Source organism: Gobius niger, assembly GCF_951799975.1.
Source record: "Gobius niger genome assembly, chromosome: 13".
NCBI classification, from domain to species: domain Eukaryota; kingdom Metazoa; phylum Chordata; class Actinopteri; order Gobiiformes; family Gobiidae; genus Gobius; species Gobius niger.
The window spans coordinates 10,380,458-10,400,335 of record NC_136864.1 but is presented as its reverse complement, the minus strand read 5'-3'; the positions used below and the strand labels follow the sequence as shown (position 1 = coordinate 10,400,335).

At 41.4% G+C, this 19,878-nt stretch overlaps 1 protein-coding gene across 12 annotated transcripts in view; it reads right to left on the bottom strand.

Moving 5' to 3' along the window:
- LOC306972931 (receptor-type tyrosine-protein phosphatase F) overlaps positions 1 to 19,878 on the bottom strand; it is a 312,548-nt gene that overhangs the window by 141,887 nt on the left and 150,783 nt on the right. For all 12 annotated transcript variants that reach the window (XM_079569644.1, XM_079569640.1, XM_079569648.1 and 9 more), the window contains one exon: positions 19,142 to 19,283. In XM_079569644.1, the coding sequence (XP_079425770.1) occupies positions 19,142 to 19,283 (142 nt within the window). The remainder of the gene's footprint in view (positions 1 to 19,141; positions 19,284 to 19,878) is intronic.

Sequence of the window (19,878 nt, the reverse complement as noted above, 5' to 3'; positions counted from 1 at the left end):
TCACACGTTGACCTTTTGCTCACACATGGATGGAATTATTACTTGTCAAGATTACAGAGGTCAAAAAGAAAATGCCTTTTTTTTTTTTTTTTTTACAAAAACAAATCAAAGTCTTGTCCCCATGGCACCAAAGCAGGTTTAGGTATCACTACACTCAACTGAATTATCATGAGCATATTGATTTGTCATTGAGCCAGATTCACCTAGACATGGGGGTGATACGAATAGCTCAAGTCATCTTACCCTCAAATGCTCGTAGAAAAAAAGTAGCTTGACCACAGCTTGTTGAACACTGAGTCGCACTTCAATGTTTGGAAGCAGCGTGCGGCCTGGAGTTCACGCTTCACACAACACTATTGATAATCTCATCGGTCACGCTGGCACAAACAAGCCCGATCTGTAATTGAATAATGAAAGCCCGCCAAAGCGCTTTGTGACATTTTTAACACCGCGCGTCAATGGCTGGATATGGTTTGCCCGCCCGATATTAACCAATGTGCATGTCCTGTCACATCTCCAATAATTTTCTGCACAGATGACATTCGGATCTATCGATATTTCCCCCCGGACAGGAGAAACAACCGGGGGCTCACAGGTGCTCGGTGTCCAAGAGCTGATATAAATAAACGGATTCCCAATGGCCAGACACAACAAGTGTATGTAATAGGCAGCTGCGATTTGCGTATGGGGCGGTCAAATTAACGGAAATATCGCTGCAATGCTATGAATTATTTATTATAAGGCTCTATGGATTAGCAGCGCAGATTGTCTCCAGTGTCTGTGTTTCATATTTAATGCAGAGATTGGACAAAAGCATTGGAACTTTGGAAAGCATTTAAGTTATATAGCATTTGGCCCCATTACATGCCATTAAAAGTGTGAGGATTGCAAGTGGAACAGTGTGAAAATAGCGTGAATGTATAAACGCTAAGACATTTGGAGACAAAATGAATATTTGTAGTTAAATGGTCAAATGTATACGGTCCATGTGTTCTGGGGAAAATGCAAAAAGCTCTGAACGTGCACTTTTTACTAAAGGAGCACTATATAAAATGTTGAGGGATGTTTGGAAAGATTTTTTCCGAAGCAAATCCACAGCACAATATATTTGTCTACTGGGTTTATAGACAACAGCAAGTCAAATTTAATGCCCAAATACTATATTTTAAAACCACACAAAAAACAACACAGAAAAATAATCAGTGCCTATTTCATATCTTATTATGTGCAAACATTTGGACAACTGGGCAAAGAGAATTGGACAAAATGGCACAGTTTTAAGCAAAAAAAAGTGGTTAATTGCAGCCAAAACTGCAGCTGAATATGTTTTACCATAAATTTGGTATGTCATAGTTAAGGTATATAGTTAAAATTGTCATCGTTTTCCAATAAATTTAGATTTGATGCCAGTTTGAATCCATTTTAATGCTTTTAAATGACATTTAAGGCCTTGATTTTGGCTAAATTATGCTATTTAAAGACCCCATGGAAACCCTGAGTCTAGATTATAAAATGTAATGGTATGGAAAAGAGACGCAAAAAGCTCTTTTAATAATTTTTGCAAACACTGACAAAAAAACATGCCAGACGGCACTAATGAGAAGAACTGAATTTGCATTTCCCTTCTACATTCATTGACAAAATGTGTTACTTAAAAAGTGGATGGCTCCGATTTGCAAAACACTAAAGCGCTCTCAGAATCACTTTTCTTTATCAGCACAAATGGACTTACAACATTACGTTAACACCTTTCAGAGTGGATCAATTAGACCAATGTAAACCCACTTTTGACTCATTACGACGGGCCGCAGATGGAGGAGGCGCCGCCAAGTGCTATAATGACGGATGAGGCGAAATGCACCACCTGTGGATAAACAAGCGTGCCTTTATGTCATTTGTCATAGAACCAGAGGCGGGTGGTGGAGTTTGTGAATAATTGAACTCATGAAAATACTGAAAGTGTTTCCTTCTTCATCGTACAGTTTTTCTTCAGCTTCGTGACCGGGGAAAAGGTTGTTATAAAAAAGGTCACATGCTGGAACGCCTTTAGTTCTAATTATTTCAACAAGCTTCTGCAAAGTCAAAGGATCCGGTTTTGCATTATTGTTCCACAAAGATCTTGTATTGATGACGGACGAGTGAGCTGAACCTATACCTGACCAACTGGAGCAACCCCAGAACAGTTGATAAGGTCTCAAACAGAGATGCACCGATCCAACTATTTTGCTTCTGATACGATGAAGATACTAGGGTTTGAGTTTCTGCTGATGTACGATATTAACCGATACCAAGAGACTGTGAGTGATAGTGCTGTGAGTCCACTTTTCATCATTTTCAAATCAATTATGGCTATCTATTAATAAACTGTAATGGAAAAACATTTAATAAGAATAACTGGACTTTCTACACTAAATATATGACATGATATATGATCAGTTTTTATTTAACAGCATTTCATAAACTAAAACACAAACACTTGTCCACTGACTGCAGTGGCCAATTTTATTTGGCTGCTTTAGATGATTCGATCATTGTTTCTGTTCAAGCTGTGGTTAGTTGATGTTAGCATTAGCATACTGCCACTAGCTTTAGCATGCTATTGCCTAAAACCAACTCAGCGATTGCATTCTCCAGGTTGTTCCCTTTAAAATGAGGTACAGCATAGTCCATATCCACTCAGATTTTGTCGGTGAAAGTTGTATTTTTAAAGCGTGAGAGCCAAAACTGGTATCGGGGATCGGCTCTGATATCCGATACCAGTATCAGACCAGTGCATCCCTAGTCCCAAATGTACTTACTTCACATAAGTTCCACCTTGTTGCTACCCTTTCACATTGTTTACCTTGTTCAGATTTATTTAACTATACTGCACTTAATACAGTGCATAATTCAGTGACTGTTCGACTACCTACTTTCAAAGAGCAACAGCCTTAAGTACTTTTTTATTTACTTTACCCACCCCTTCTATAATTAATGGTGCTTTCTTGTTTTTGTAACTCGTTGACCTACGCTTGTAACTCCTGCCTCGGCTGCCTGCTCTCCTCAGCGCATCCCTTTAGGCCATAAGTATGATGAACAGCGACAGTGCACACATACCAGACATGGCAGATACGGCTCGACAAATGCATAATGTAATTGATGGACAAGTGCGGATGATAAAATACTGCCTCAAAGCCACATCCACTCCATCCAGATGTCCAAAATCTAATACGAATGCGGCCGTGTGTCAGGCTAAAATCATGGTCATCGTCAATCCGGGAACAATTGGAGAGGTAATTCAAAATGAGAGGGCTATATTTCTAAAGTAGCGCCTCCAGCAAACAACATTTATGACTATGTTTACAAGGAATGGTTTTCGCCTGCCTTCTCGGAGCATTCCTTAAATAGCTTAAAGTCTGGCCATTGCTAAGAAGAGGTTTATGAGCAAGATCTGGGGTCTTGAATGTCCGAAGATTTTCAATCTTCTAGAAGTTAATGGACGGCTTTGACAAAAGTAACTTAGTTTGCTTTGTGGAGTAAGGCTATGTCCGTACATGTTCATGGGAAGTTTATATATCCCTATTATAAGCAGTGTATCATGTCCACCATAACACTGCAGGGGGCATACAGTAACAAAAGATGATGCAATTTGTAGAATAGATTTGCTTCAGCCTAACATACATACTATAGAGGCCACATGATGGCTTGCAGTAGGTCTGTTTACAGTAAATACATACATGCAGACGTCCAAAACAGACGCACCTCAATGGACATTAATCTTATGCTCAAGCTAAAGCTTTTTGTATGCCTTTGTTTCCTTGTTATAACTAGGTCTGTCACGATAATTACTATATCAACTTATCGTTCAATAAATAACAGATAAACGATACATTTTGGGCTAGATATTTATCGTCTAAACATCGTCTGTATCGTCTGTACATTTATTAGCATTCCCACTGATTTCTAACTGAAGCATTATATTTCATGTTTATTGCAGCTTGTGTGGTAGTTTAGGATATGATTCTGCATTTTTAGAACAAAGGATTACTGTAATCTTTATGCCTGAGAGTATCTGATATCGTTAGAGTCAATAATATCGTTTATCGCGATATTTTCCTGCCTCGATATATCGAACTTTGAATTTGCTATCGTGACAGGCCTAGTTATAACTATAGAAAATGTACTTAATCTCCCTGTCTCTGGGTGGATTTCCTCCATCAACTATAAACATGCAGTCACCGTGTGGTCTGCAGTCGCCCAGACATCACCTATAGCACGTAAACACACTATATTAAACGTCACTATGGCTGCATCGTCCTTCCCCCCCTATCCCAGTGCACAGAGCGGGTCAGATTAAAAAACGGCTGTCTAGGTGGTCCGGAGAGTGAGTTTGCGCTGCCGTGTTGTGTGAATCCTCGCGCGCGGCTGCATCGACAGCAACACTGTGTATGTGTCAGACTTGTATGATGTACGAGGCCAGGCCGGGCGCCAGCAGATGGTGGAGAAATTAAATCTGTGACACCGGCGAGCGCACACACAATAGGACAGGGTACATTGGTCCACACACCTGTACCAAGGAGAGCGTCCCAGAGTGCGCCATGTGTAAACTCCGGCAGCATGACAAATAGAGGCCGCGCCTTAAAGGGAAAACAAACCAGCGGCACCATCGTTTAACAGCCATCTTCAACCACAACAACTGACAAACGGCCTTGGCTGAAAGGGATTTTACACCCAAAAGACCCATCCAAGACCTGACCACTTTGCTGTGCCATGTACGAAATGTTTTGTTTGTTTGGCAAATGACGTTTCATGACGAAAAAACTTTCATGCACTTAAAGCAGGACTAAGTAACTCATGCCCCTAGAGGCCATAAGAGCCATTGCAGGTGTAAAAGCATGTTGCGTTGCGTAATTGTCTGTGAGAGCAAATACTACGCTGACAGAAAAGACAAAGGGAGAGAGGAATATTGCACATCCAATTACACACTGGAATTTTCACTCAAATTTGTAAATACTGTTTAAGTGGTGCTAGCCCGCAGTTAGCTTTGCCCGTTACCCGTTAGCTTCGTCTTTGTGATTCTATTGGTGTGTATTGCACCTCTGGCCCGGTTCAGGAAAACTGCAAGTGTGGTTTTCTGGCCCGAGACACCAGAGGGAGATGAAAGATAATCCCATCAACACTTGTATAACCCCCAGAGGGACTACGAAAAGAATTTACTAAGGTAAACAAGTTACTTAGCACTGCTTTAACCCTGGTCTTTGGACATTTTTGATTAATGTCATGCTTTCAGCAACTGTCCATTTCAATCTGTCATGTCTTACTCCCCCCAAGAAGTCTGCAAACTGTCACGACAACTCAATAAAATAAAGTTGCATATAATACAACTGTTTTCTAAGAAGGAAGGGAAAGTCTAACATTAATAATATGCTCTCAGACTCTATTCTATAGTGAGTCACGATCTTATATGAGAACATCTTACCATATCAACATTTCTCCACATCCACACAAAGAAAAGTATTGATTGTAAACTCCCAAGACTCAGCAGAGAAGTTGCAGCTATCCCTTAAACAGAAGCATGATTTTGCACAACTGTTCTATCGTTGATAATGACTTAATTCTTCCAAACACATCCGCCAAATGCCTTATCCCGCTGAAAATGAGCGCCATGACCATCCGCTTTCAACATGCCAGATCATACAGTATTTATGCAATGCATCCCGCAATGTTGTTCAACTCAAAAATCCACGGTGCCATGTAAAATTCCATATAAAATGCATAACACGTCCCTAAATGGCACAAGTGGGTATTAAGGCATTTGAGAATCCTGGCCATGTTGAAAAGGGAAAACTCTCAGAGCTTGAAACCTAATGTGGGAGCCTCCACGGTTACACAACACACTTCATTCCGGTCATTGTGGCTGATTTGAATAGAGCAAAGTAGAGGCAGGATTAAGTTGTCGGAGGAGCAGTGCCTGGCATTAAATCATTCCGATATAGCCGCTGCATGTATTTATCTTGCTTGGGAAGGGGTGCAATGAGATTTGGCCGCTGTTTATCCAGTCAGGTTTGTTGTCCGCACTCGCCCGGCTCCTGAGATATTTATTAGTGGCATTGTGTCGCAGTCATTTTCCGCCTGTGCGCCGGGGACGAGAGCGCACGCCAGGTAAATAAAGGCCCTTTTCTAAGCGATGAGGCGGTAATTTGTTTACCGCTAGCACACACGGGCGAGCGCGGTAAACCCGGGATCCCATATTGGGGCCCCTTTTGCGGCGAGCTTACATTGTCTAGGCAAACAATTCATACTGGCCATGGCAGTGTGATTACGAAATATCTATATTTAGGATAGTCTGACAACATACAATTATGAAAGTAGAAATGGCATCACGGCGTTTTTCAAGCCAAGTCCCAATATCAAACCTTAACTATGGTTTCAACTAATATTAACTCTCACTACTTACTGTATATCCTTGCAATTTCTACTCCCAGTCCCACCACCAATATTACAAACACTTACTGTGGTCATGAATAAGACAATCTTGTTATTTTTGCCATTTCTGTTGCTACAATACAATGATTCCTATTCTTTCAATTGAAAACACCACCTGTTCTTCCACTACCACGGCTTTGTACAGACATCTCTCTTAGAAATGTTTTTTTTTTGCATACTGCTTTGTGAGTAAGCTCAGAGTATATCGCATATGTACTTTTTCCATTGAAGTATCTCGTAAGTTTTCATTTTCATCCTGACACAAAGAGCTGTTTGACATATTTTAACCTATTCTACAAGACTATTCTCTACTCCTCTGAATCAGGGCATATTTCTCATCTGACCTTTTATTTTTTTAAAAAGAAAGAAAATCAGATTTTTCTCAGCGCGACGTGTTGAAAAATGAGTTGCCAGGATACTTTTGGGAGAAAGAAAGAAATAATAAAAAAAGCAAAAGGCGTGCGTCCGGTCTGAAACCTTTTGCAAATCCGAGCTCTGACAGCGAAGGATTCCTGTAATGACGGGGCTTTTGATCTGCTACCATTAGATAACATTCCTCCGTTCTATAGACCTGTCCACCGCCGTCTCCCCAAGGACAAGACAATGCATTCTGACCCAGGAGAAAAAGTCACACAGTCTGTAGCTGGGTTTTTTGACATTCAGCTAACATCCTTGGACAATCTTATCGGGCCACATAGACATTTGGAGATAAGTCTGTTCCGAGCCTGCTTCATATGCTGAGGTATTCGTGAGCGAGGTACCTGGCGCGCACATGAACCCCGAGTCTATTCATGAATTATTTTAAACAGACTTGTACCTACAGCTGTGTTTTGCATGGGAATACAGGCTGAACAAGTGTTTCTTAAGGCGGACCATCACAGGTACAACAACATAAGAAGACGTTCTCATATCCCCAAACAGGTCTTGAAAAGTGCTATTGCGGCCTGGGGTAGCTAAAGCTCAGTGATTGAATACTGTAGGTCTGCAAGGAATGGCAGCCCAAGTTCAGCTGTAGTTCAAGTGTTTTTCAAACCACTCGGAGCATTTTACAAACGTTACCTTTAAAGCAGAAATAAGTATTGGTTTTACCTTAATGAATGCCTTTTGTAGTCCCTCTGGGGGTAACACAAGTGTTGATGTGATGATCTGGGGATCTTTCATCTCCCCCTGGTGTCTCTGGCCAGAAAACCACACTTGCTGCTTTCCCTGCTCCGACCCGGAGATCCAATACACACTAATAGAATCACATAGAAGAAGCTAACAGGCTAACGGGTAAAGCTAACTGTGGGCTAGCACCACTTTAGCAATATTTACAGCCAAGTTTTAGTGAAAAAAAAAACTCCATTGTGTATTTAGGGCACTCCAGTTCAATATCCCTCTCTAGGCGTAGTATTTACTCTCACGGACAATTAATGAGTAAAAAAACGTAGCATGCTACGACACCTGTGGTTGCGCTTATGGCCTCTAGGGGCATACATTACTTAGTTTTGCTTTAAGCTTAGTCTAAAATGTCCTCAAGTGGTGTCACTTTGGCTTCATGTGGTAAAACGGTAAAAATTTTAAACGATTAATCGAAACTTGAAACTCAAGGGGAAGAAGAAGAAAAAAATCCTTAACTAGAGAGTTCATGCATGTATTTGGTATTGTCCATCAGTTTAAAGTGAGGTAAAATTCGGACCATTGTCATAGAAACAAACAAATCAATACAAAATAAATCCTTAAAAATGTAGGCTACTAAAAAAAGGGGTAACGTCATGTGAAGCTTTGTTCTCATGTTCTTTAATCAAAATGAGCAACAGTGCAAAGATTGAGTTCACTTTTCAACCGTAAATGGAAGTAAAGCAGGCCAGATGCATGTTTTCACAAGGATACTGTACGTGACTCCAGCTCCATGTTTATATTGAATCTCGGCACGATTTGTTCCAACAAGAAAAATATGGATTATTATTATTATTCTTGCGCAGTCGCTGGCACTGATAAGCCTCTCCCTGGGCTCTGGAGTGCAGAGGAGCTGATATAGGCCAATTAAAACAGTGTGTCTTTAATGGTGCTGCTGAAGGCTACAACACGAAAATTGAAGACTTTTGAGTGAGCCTGTCAATGTTAAGACTCCGCTGTACAAGACCTCATCAGTTTGACACGGCACAGGCTCGGCTGGACTCCCGATACAACTCATTGCGGTTCACATTTCACACGCTCATCGAATGTTAATGCAAAAAAAAAAGAACAAAAAAAAAAAAGAGTGAAATATTGCCTTGACTTGTAGAAGTGGCGGCGGACCGGGGCGGAGGAAGAATGATGTTGTGAGGGCAAGGTGTCTTTTCCCGGGCCGCGGTAAGTTTATTTCATACATCAGCGGGGCACGCGCCATTTACCTGGACGTTTAGTGAGGCGGGTCGCTTCCAACCGGGCTATTCAAGGTCAGAGGGACAGCGTGGTTAGCCCTGTAATGAGTCACTGCTCTCTCTCTCTGTGGTCATCTGCGCGAAATGGAGCGAGAGAGGCAGCGCCGATGTTTTTATGCTGTTCACACAAACACTATACAACAAGAGGGTTACTGGTTAACTATGGAGTACTGTGTTGATATGTCAGCAGCTGACCAGAAAGACTTCTAATAAGTGAGTCAGCCATATATGTGTTAATGTTGACCTTAAAATCTTTAATTTTGTAACAACACTATGGAAAAAAATATCTCAACGTGCGGCCAAAAAAAGGGTAAAGGGCTGTAAATACTGCTAAAGTGGCGCAAGCCCATAGTTAGCTTTGCCCGTTAGCCTGTTAGCTTCTTCTTCGTGATTCTATTAGTGTGTATTGCGCCTCTGACCCGGAGGCATGGAAGTTGCCCATTAACACTTGTTCTACCTCCAGAGGGACTAAAAAAAATGATTTATTAAGGTAAAGAAGTTATGTAGTTCTTCTTTAAAAACTTGGTCACCAACCTTGGCATCACTATTGACAAAGATTTTAAACTAGACAAGCAAGTAAATGCGGTTGTCAAAGCTTTTCTCACCTCAGGCTTTTATCCAAAACTTTTTTCACCCGAAAAACCTTTGAGCACCGCCGTTCACACTTGTATTTTTTCTCTTTACTCCTTTATGTGCTTTATGCTGGAATCAGTCACTTTGCACTTTCCCTTTGCTCTACAGTTAGTCCAAAATTCAGCAGCGCATCTTTTAACTGGGAGCAAGAAACGCAAGCACATCACCTCGATTTCAGCTTCCTCCCTGCACTGGCTCCCGGTCCGTTTTAGAGTTGATTTTATTGTTTGTTTTTAAAGCTTTGAAAGGACTAGTCCCACAATATATCACTGGCCTCATTCAGGTTAACAAACCAGCGTGTGCACTGAGGTCCGAGGGCAAGCTCCATCTCGTGGTTCCTAAGACAAACCGTAAAACCAGGCGGGACAGGGGCTTCTCAGTTGTCCATCCTAAGCAACACCAAAAAAATGACTTTCTGACCAGCAAATCGTCAGAACAAGACATCCGGAGTGGCAAGCTAATTCGATTTGAGTGCTACGAAAAGCTAAACTGTGTCTTTGAATGAACTTTACACTTTCTCAATAGCCGCTTGGGGAAACGTGGCCTCTGAAGTCAAAAAGATCAAGCAAACAAAATCTAAGGTTACACCATAAGGAAGTGTAGGGAGGACAGCAGCCACATTTCTCTCAGCGCCTGCTCCGCACTCCTCTCTTCTCTACGATAAGCAGTCTCCCCGGAGTATGACTTTTGACATTGTTATCGTAATTTGGCCATTCAAAACAGCAACGCAGACACAATACGAGCCCGCAATTTAGACATCGAGAGCCAGCGTCGGGGCGGTGCGCGGGTCTCGGCGGTGTGACCTCAAAAGCCGTGAGAACAACCACTAACAAAGAGTCTACAGCGTGACACGGTTACATAGAGACATGGAGACCCGTGGGTGCACGAGTTGAAAAAGCCAGACTTAATTTTTTCGCCGCCGTGAAATTGTGCGAGGCAGAGCAGGTGAATTCAACAGGTGATAAGTCAAATTGAGTTTTGGCGATACACAGTTTCTGGGTCTATCTTGGGTTGTGGAGGTTCGCTATGAATATGTCAAATACATTAGAATACTATATTGCTGCTACGCTGAGAAAAAGCAATTAATATTTAAATGTGGCAATATTGTGTGAAACACTGATGAGTGACATTATTCACTCCTTATAAATATGTGTACACTATAAAACCAATTTCTCATTGTACCAACGTTGCATTACACTGAAAGTACCACTATGTAGTTTATTGATAAAAGCTATTTATTCAGTGTTACCATATGTAGACATAAATAACGCCAAGGTAGGCAGAAAGCTTGCCATTTTCTGTGCTAGTGCATGTTTCCTAGGGTATCTTGGAAAGGCAAAAAAGAAAAAAAAAATGATATAAGCTATAACCCAGAACAACTTGCAGTGTTGTTTGTCTGGTCTTACTGATCCTCCATAGTATATCATGATAACAACTCAATGCAAAGACAATTTCAGGCTGTGGTTTTACAACTGGTGTGTTCGGAGTTAAAAGTGGATTATAAATATTTCGTAACAGTGTTAAAGTTGAGGGAGCATTCATCGTTTTATTTTACAGGTTTTACTGAGACTGTTTTAGTGGTCGGGGAAACGGGAGCAACCAGAGGAAAGTGCCATAGAAATGTGGAGAACATTACAACAAAACACAACACAGAAAGGCCTCAGGGATCGAACCCTGGACTAACTGCAGCCCCCCATGTGTGCTTGGTGTTGGGGCAATCTCTAATAATGTAAATAGGAATGGTTTTGCTAATTTAGCTCAGAAAACTATATATTTTTGGAAACGTTATGGTATAAGCAATGACAAAAACAATGTTTCCATTTGCCCTTGTAATTTGGTAAAATTGTGCAATTATAGCATTTTTCCATTAGAGTAAAAGGGGAATTCTGGTCATCGCAATGGTAACTCCATGAAACATATGAAAAGGGTTTCATTGACTATTTTGATTGGAACAACCAAATTGAATTATCGCTATTGTTGCACATTTTATTTTTTACATATCAGAGCAAATGGAAACATTGTTTTTTCTGATTGCTTATTTAATAAAGTTTTCAAAAATGTATAGCTTTGATACTCTCCTCAAAAATCCGGTAAATTTACATAGTGAATTGTTAAATTCTAGAAACTTTCAATAGGTAACGTAACCTGGATAATTGCAGTGCAGGAGGAGAAACTAGATGAAGTATTAGCATATGGGCTATATGCACAGTGACCCCACGTGATTTCCGCCTGGACAGTCAGCCAGAGGCTGTCCTTCCTGTCTGTCATCTCTTCCCATTAAAAATTAGCAGGTCCCACAGAAATGAAGCAATAGCTTAAGATTTGGTAAAGGACAGCGAGTAAAAGTTCGGATGTGGCTGGAGCAGGTTAAAAAATATTACGTGAGACGTAACGACTTCACTGGAGGAAACTCCGTGTTCATAACGGTGGATGTTTTTGTCTTGAAGCTAACGCGGCTAACAAAATAAAAAATAAAACTAGCGCAAAGTTTTGAACGAGCCAGCGCAAAAAAGAATCGTCCTGTTAGTAGTTTAAATAATATTTACTTGTTTACATGTTATATTATCATTTTTCAACACTAGCCTTTAGCTCTAAGATAAAAGCTCCGCCCCTTACGACAGCTGGCGTTTCCTTTGGGTGCTGGATTCACAGCGAACATGATGTTTGTAATACGTTGCTGTGACTGTCCATCAGTAACTCGTTGTCCTTAACCAGATCCTGAGCTATCGCTATTTTTGTGTGGGAACCTGCTAATTGTGAACGTAAACGACCAGCGACAGGAAGTGCTGCGTCTGGCTGACTGTCCAGGAAGACGTCACCTGGGGAAACTGTGCATATAGCCCATTGTGCATTCCTTAAAGGGACTATAAAGAGTTAAAAAAGGTTAAAAATATGTATTTTCCTCCCCCTACATATTGTCCTAATGTGTAGAATGAGCCCAGACCTGTTCACCACAACTGCCTCTAAGATCCTGCACTGTCACTCAAAAAGTTGTTGCTTCGGGTCCGAATTGCCGCCATGCACGAGCTTAAAATAGAAGCTGCAGTTACGCGTATGACCTGCGGTGGCAGTATTGAGTATAAAATGGCCAACTTGCATCTTTCAGGTTTTAGGTTGAGTTGTAACAATATACAAAGAAGACGCCACTGGCAAATCACTTTAGTTGACACTTTTCTTACACTATGTTTCCAGATAACGTTGATTTAATATTTTAATTTCCATTTTTAGGCCATCCCGGCTCCCTCTAGTATTGCTCTCCATTACAGCGCTACAATAACAGTGCTTTGTAGTTTACTGCTCACAGTTCAATACCATGTTATTTGTCTGCCGTGTTTTCTGGCTGTCTGTGATTCGACATGGCTACAGTCTGATGGGATTCGCACTCCTCAGGCCTGGAGGCTAGCACCATTAGCGCGCAGCATCATTAGTCTCCGTCCGCTTGGTGCTGCCCCACTGTTTTCGCGTATAATGCTGCTGATACAAACTTGATCTATCGCTACGCGGCAAACAATGGTCTAAAAATAGTCCCCGGGTGACGACATTGCTCCTGGATGAGGGTGGAGAATATGCATGAAGACGTCTATAGGCAGCGTGTCCAAGAAGGCTCGTTTAAGCGCGCTCCAAGTGCGACACAGCTGCTCACAGGGATCTTGACTCAGATTTTTTTGGAGGGGCAGACAGAAAATTCGGAATAAAATTTGATGCCAGTGATTTAATTTAGCTTCTGTTTCAGCCAGGGATTGGATCAGCACCTACGACAGCTTGGGGGTAGAAGAGAAAAGCTCTGGATGTGGAAATGAATGCGAATGATGTGCATTTGACGTTAAAAGCACAGTGTTGTTTTTCAACCAACAAAACATATTCATTTACACTTGCCACGGTTGTTGTTGTTGGCATTTTAGAGGGAATGCTTAGCCATACACAAGTTTGCTTTCAAAACTAAAGCGTGCTCTGACTGGCACGTTAAGGAATTATGTTTTAAAGCAGTAGGTTTGCCTTGTGTATGAAATGCGCAGTATAAATAAACATGTCTTACCTGGCCTTGGGTCATGAGCCTTTGCCAGAAAACATTTATTTTAATATTTAGTATGAACAGAAAAGGATAGAATCACTACTTGAGTTTGTTCATCTCTGAATCCCCGCCTTCACCAAGTGCATTTTTGCTCTGATCTTCGTATCAGCTTTACCCAAATCTAAAAGGTCTATTAGGACAGTGCAACGTCTTATTTGAAAGCGAAGACCTACAGAACTCGATCTTTTTCCTCACATTGTGGTCAGTTTTCATAGCTTTTTTCTGTTGATCTTTTGTTGCTTTTCTTCACAGATTTTTGCCACTTTTTCATCACTTTTTTGACATTTGTCGGTCACTTTTTTGTGGCTTTTTTGTCACATTTTGGTCACTTTTTCATTGCCGTTTTGGTCACATTTTTGTCGCACTTTTGTTGCATTTTCATCCTCGCTTTTAGATTTGGGTAAAGTCAAACTGGACCAAATGTGCTCGGTTCAGGAGGGGATTCAAGAGGTTAAAATGCCTGTTTTTCTGCTAATTTAATGCTCATTCAATGCCAATTTTTGCATTATTAATTTACAAGTCTAAGTCGTATTTGGATCGCGGCTTGTCATCCCAGGGTGATTGTGGGTCCTGTTACCATACAAGTAGAGAACCACTGCTTCAAAGCCCCAAATAAAAGGCATAAAGATTCGAGTAAATAATAAGTGAACCATGTAAGTTTAGGGTTTCTAAAATGGTGTCGCTAGATCCACATATCTTGTCAATACTATATCTTCAAGAGTTGTACATTAACCTCTTAATCCCCACCTGAGCACATTTTGTCCGATTGCGCTACAAAAAAAGTGATGAAAAAGTGACAACAAAGCGTGACAAAAAGGCAACAAAAAAGCCACAAAATAGCAACAAAAGTGTAAAAAGTGACGACACGGCAAAACGCGAGGTTTAAAATAAGGCGTTACTCTGGCCTATAGGCTGTGACTTTATGGATTTGGGTAAAGCTGAACTAATGAATGATACTGTATGGGGATTTGGCAGGAGGGTTTTAAAGCAGAACTCACAGAGGCCATAAGCACCACTGCAGGTGTCGTAGCATGTTTTTTTTTACTATTAACTGTCCGTGAGAGTAAATACTACGCTGACAAAAAAGAGAGGGATATTGTACATTGTGCCACAACCCAATTACACAATGGAGATATTATTTTCCACTCAAATTTGGCTGTAAATACTGCTAAAGTGGCGCTAGCATGCAGTTAGCTTCGCCCATTAGCCTGTTAGCTTCTTCTGATTCTTCTTACAGTGTGGTTTTCTGGCCAGAGACACCAGGGGGAAGGATTTATTATGGTAAAAAAGCTACTTAGTTCTGCTTTAAACAATAATGCAAATAACTAACGACAAACAACAAAAGGCAAATTGTCTTTAGACCGAAACCACTAACCCGCATCATTTAAGCTTTCATCAGTGCTGCAAAACAAGCGTACGTGTCTCGCTGGAACGAAACCATCTTGGCAATCTGACAAGAAATATCTGTCCATCTATCTTTTTGTCTGTATCTCGGTTCGCGATGGATTTTGAACCGACAGCCCCGGCGTTTACCTTGGCCCCGCGCCATCCATTCCTTCTCCCCCCTCTCTGAAGCAGGTAGAGGAGCGCTACTTGCCGGAGCTTGTAGCGCCGAAAAGCAGCTGCCGCGCCAATGTATTTTCGAAGTGAACCCACATTGTTTGGGTTCATGACGGCACAACAACGCACTTTCAGGTGGCTCATCTTTCCAGACAAGCGCAGACGGATGTGTCAGTAAGGCATGACTACACCGTGCACTCAAGGCATTTTTTCCAGATTTGAAGAAATGCGATCTACCAGTATGCAACGCTTGTCTGCTCTGCGCCCTATATACAAAAGATAGGAGATAGTGGGGAAGGGAGAGCTGTTTGTGAAGAGATAATTAAGTCGACGTGGGTAATTTGAAGATATTAAGATGTTCTGTGGTTTTATGACTGCGACGCCATATGCCGACATTAAGAATCCGTGCAATTTTTTGTTATTCTTCAAGTAGATCGCAAAATATACCCAAGTTAACTCCTCAAAAGAAACCAGAATTAAGAAAGCTCCATCGCACACTACAAACTGTATTTTATTACTATATACTATACTAAAACCTCTTAACCCCCACCTGAAACTGGCACATTTTCTCCAGTTTGGCTTCACCCAAGACTGAAAGCTTCTCGGAAAGAGTGTCAAAACGAGGACGAAAATGCAACAACAGAGCGAGAAAAAAGCGATGAAGAATGTGTGACGAAAACGTGACGAAGATTCAACAAGAAAGCGACAAAAATGTGATGGAAAAAGTGCCATAAAACCGACGAAAACGCAACAAAAACATCCCAAAAGAGCCACAAACGAGCAACAGAAAAGTGATGAATACCCACCAAAAAAAAGTGACAAAAAGCGATGAATATGTGGCAACAAAGTGAGGGAAAAGATGAGTTTTGTGGGTCTTGGCTTTGAAATGAGGCCTATAGGCTGTAACCTTTTAGATTTGGGTAAAGCTGAAAGGGAGAAAATGCAAATCACATATTGACCTACTTTATAATGTACAAAAAAAGGAGGTTATGGGTGGTAAAAATAGCAGCATTATTTCACAAATAGGATCTTCAAATTTACAGGGGCTTAGCGGAAGATAATACGTAAACAATGGGAGGCCTAGCGTGCTACTGAATATGGGATAAATCGATGCACCCTCAATCCTTGAAAGGCACTTTCATTAAAGCAATACCTCCCATTTTGGGTTTCTTCCTCAATTTGCTTTACATCTAAAAAAAAAAAAAAAGAAAAAAAGATGAATATTTATTAAAGGTTTACAGTGGCATTAGCGCATCAAAAGGCAGCGCAAAATGACTCCAAAGAATGTTGCTTATAGTGTCACCAAGACTCTACTGCCGTGTGCGTAGTTTCTGAATCAAACAGTATGTCTCTGATGGAAGTTGACGGTGAGGTTAGAGCCGCCTCGCGACCTGATGCGAGGCACGTCTGCCGCGGGAACAGTTGCTCAGTGTTGAGTAAGACTGTTGTCTGTCTTCATTTCTCCGACCAAGGAAAAAAAACCAAAAAAAAAACCTGCGTCCTATTTCTGCGTCAACCCCGGGATTAATCTCATCGCGTTAATGTGCGCTCCTTGTCATGTTCCTACTGTTGCTTTGCGCTGGAAAAACACAACATCTCTCGTGACGCGGGCATAAAGGAGGAGAACAGAAGTGCTTTATCTGTGCGGGAGAGAGTGAGAGAGAAAGAAAGAAAGAAAGAAAAAAAAGAAAAGAAAAAAAGTCCCTTTGGGTAGATTACGCAAGCCCCACCGATGATATCACCAAATCAGCGTGGACAGGGGAGAGAGGAGAGTGTGGGTGTAAGGAGGATGAGACTCGGGCGGTCTGTGGAGGGAACCGTTTGTTGAATGAGAAGGGATCTGGCTGTATGCTGGAGTAATGGTCGTAATCCCACTCATGGAGAGGCCCAAGAGACATTTCTAGGTCTTAATGAAACAGCTCCGGCAATGAATATCACCCACAGGACAGCACTGGAGTCAATTAGGAAATACATTTAACCGGGAGATATCAAAAGACGTATTCTTTCACATTCTATCGTTCATCAGTGCAAGAAGAAATTAGGACTGGGTGATATGGACCAAAAGTCATAGCCCGATATACAGTATTTAGGTTGAATATCGATCGATGTGCGATATATCCTGATTTTTTTACCGCAAACTGAGAGCTGTGAAATGAAATGTTGGATTGAAAACACACAATGAAATGTAAACATAAACACTGTATGACAAAGCTCCGTAAGGTGCACATTTAAATAAAAGAATATCTAAAAGGGACTATACGGAGTTTAAAAATGTTTTTAAAAAAAGGGTATTTTCCTCCCCCTACATGTTCCAGTAATGTCCTAATGTGTAGAAGGAGCTCAGACCTGTTCACCACAACTGCCTCTAAGATCCTGCACTGTCACTCAAAAAGTTGTTCATTCGGGTCCGAAGTGCCGTCACTCACAAGCTTAATATAGAACTTGCAGTTACGCATAAGACCTGAGGTGGCAGTAGTGAGTGTAAAAATGGCCAACTTATAAAATAAGTATTACAGCACAAATTTGGACTATATCGATATATGCGATATGGTCTAAATCCATACCTATAAAAATATATCAATATATCTTAAATATTGATATATTGGCCAGCACTAGAAGAAATCTGGAGAAATTGTGTTAATTTAACCAGCCACCTTTTCTCCAGTTTGGCTCTTACCCAAATCTAAAAGCTTCTTGAAAAAAAGTGTCAAAATGGAGACCAAAACGTGCCAGAAAAGCATCAGTAACGCAATAAAAAAGAGACAAAAACACAACTTAAAAAATAATGGAAGAGTCATAAAAGGGCGACAAGGAAATGACAATAACACAACAAAAAACACCAAGAAATATGATGAATCTTGGTCAAGAATCTTTGACCGGTTTGGTAGGTCTTTCAAATTAGTCATTACACTGGCTTATAGGCGGTGACCTCCAGTCGAGAAGCTTTTACATTTGAGTAAAGCCGAACTGGAGAAAATGTGCTCAGTTAAGGCAGGGGTTCAGAGGTTATGGCATAGAAATGACAGTATAATGGCACAATGCCTGTCCAGCACTTCAGATGGGAGGGATGAGAGGTCAAACATTTCTAACAGAGGTTTATCTAAACGCCAAAAAACAACTCACCAATCAAAAAACTACCCTAATAACCTTAAGGCACTCTGGAGAATCCCCTCCTTTTATTTTAAGACTACGTTCAAGGATATGTTTTTATTTTAGGAAGAAACCCTGATCCAACCGTCAGTCTGTCATAAACTACTCAATCTCTATAAACTACTCCTAACTGTTTAAGAAGCCTCGAAATTGAACGAATTAACAGAACAACATACACACTTGGCAATAAATCTAGCATTTCTTACTCTAAAAACCAAGAACTTGTTGAAACAGAGACTAAAAGGCTCATAGGTGGGCCCTGTATTGTGATAAGATCCACTCCACTTTACATCCTCCCCTGACAGCTCTGATAGATGTTGTGACTTTTAAAGTACGGGCGGGACGTGGTAACGCATAGCAACAATATAGTGTCGGTCCATGGAGGCAGCTCACGCCTGAAGGTGCTGCCCAAAGCCTGTGTGTTTATATGTCCACAAAAGGCAGGTTGTTTTCAGACTATTACACCTGGTACTTGACTGGAGCGTCTCCTGCTTTACATTACTACAAGTATTAAGCTTGATAGGAAGGCTAAGCACACAATTAGTGGTGTAGAAAGCCAGATTTGTGTTTCAAAGTGCTGAAGGTCAGGCGAAAACCCTTTTCCGTTTCAAAATGCCTCCCTCGCGTTTGCCTCGCCTTGTGGAAAGTTTGCATTGAGATATCGCTGGCTCCTCCGTGACACAGCCAACACTTCAAATCCTCAGAGTCTGCCGAATGTTTATGCATGAATTATTAAGGAAAATGCTCATATTTGCTTTCGGATATATAGCGCATCAAGGAGAAATGGGAGGCGGCAGCAGCGCGCGGGGAAGGGAAGGTAAAAGCGAGTGAAGGGGAAAGACGGAAGCTTGGGTACCTTCGAGCACAGTGAGTTTGGCGCTGGTGTTGATCTCGCCGGCGCTGTTGGTGGCCGTGCACTCGTAGATGGCTTCGTCCCGGTGCGTGCGCAGAGGCTGGATTCTCAGGACAGAGCCCGAGCCATCGTCGAACTCGATCACCTGCAGCAAAACAAGAAACGGCCGAAATGAGTTAAGGAGGAAGAACTGGGACCACACCGGACTACTGTTAATTAAAATTGATTTAGAAATGTCTTCGAGATTGTAAATTATTCAGGAATGAGATTGCGATCTCAATGGGACTTCTGGCCAAAATAAATTAAATTTGAATTTAAAATAGTCCTAGCGAGCATTTGATTTTATTTGGTTTGAGATAATATCGCAACACTGCGTCGCCTGGTAATTTTGTGAAGTGGTTGGATAAATAGCCGGGTTTTCATGCAGTTGCATAGTGGCACAGTGGCTTTAAACTGGTGGATCCTTAAAGGAGCAGGCCACCGTTTTTTTCCATACTGAGATTATGTTCTTTCCTAAGCTTAGACGAGTTGATGCGTAAATATCTGGTCTTTGTGTGTGCCCTCAGTCACGCAAAAAGACCAACGATGTTGTTAGCATTTAGCCTCTCCTCCTCTCCTCTATGGGGCCAAGTGGGGGAAGTTAGAAGCGACCAAGCTCTGCCACATTCCACGTTAAACATGCCGATTTTCTAAGTGGATAAAAAGGGGTACTACTGTATACTGTAAGGCGTCATAACATC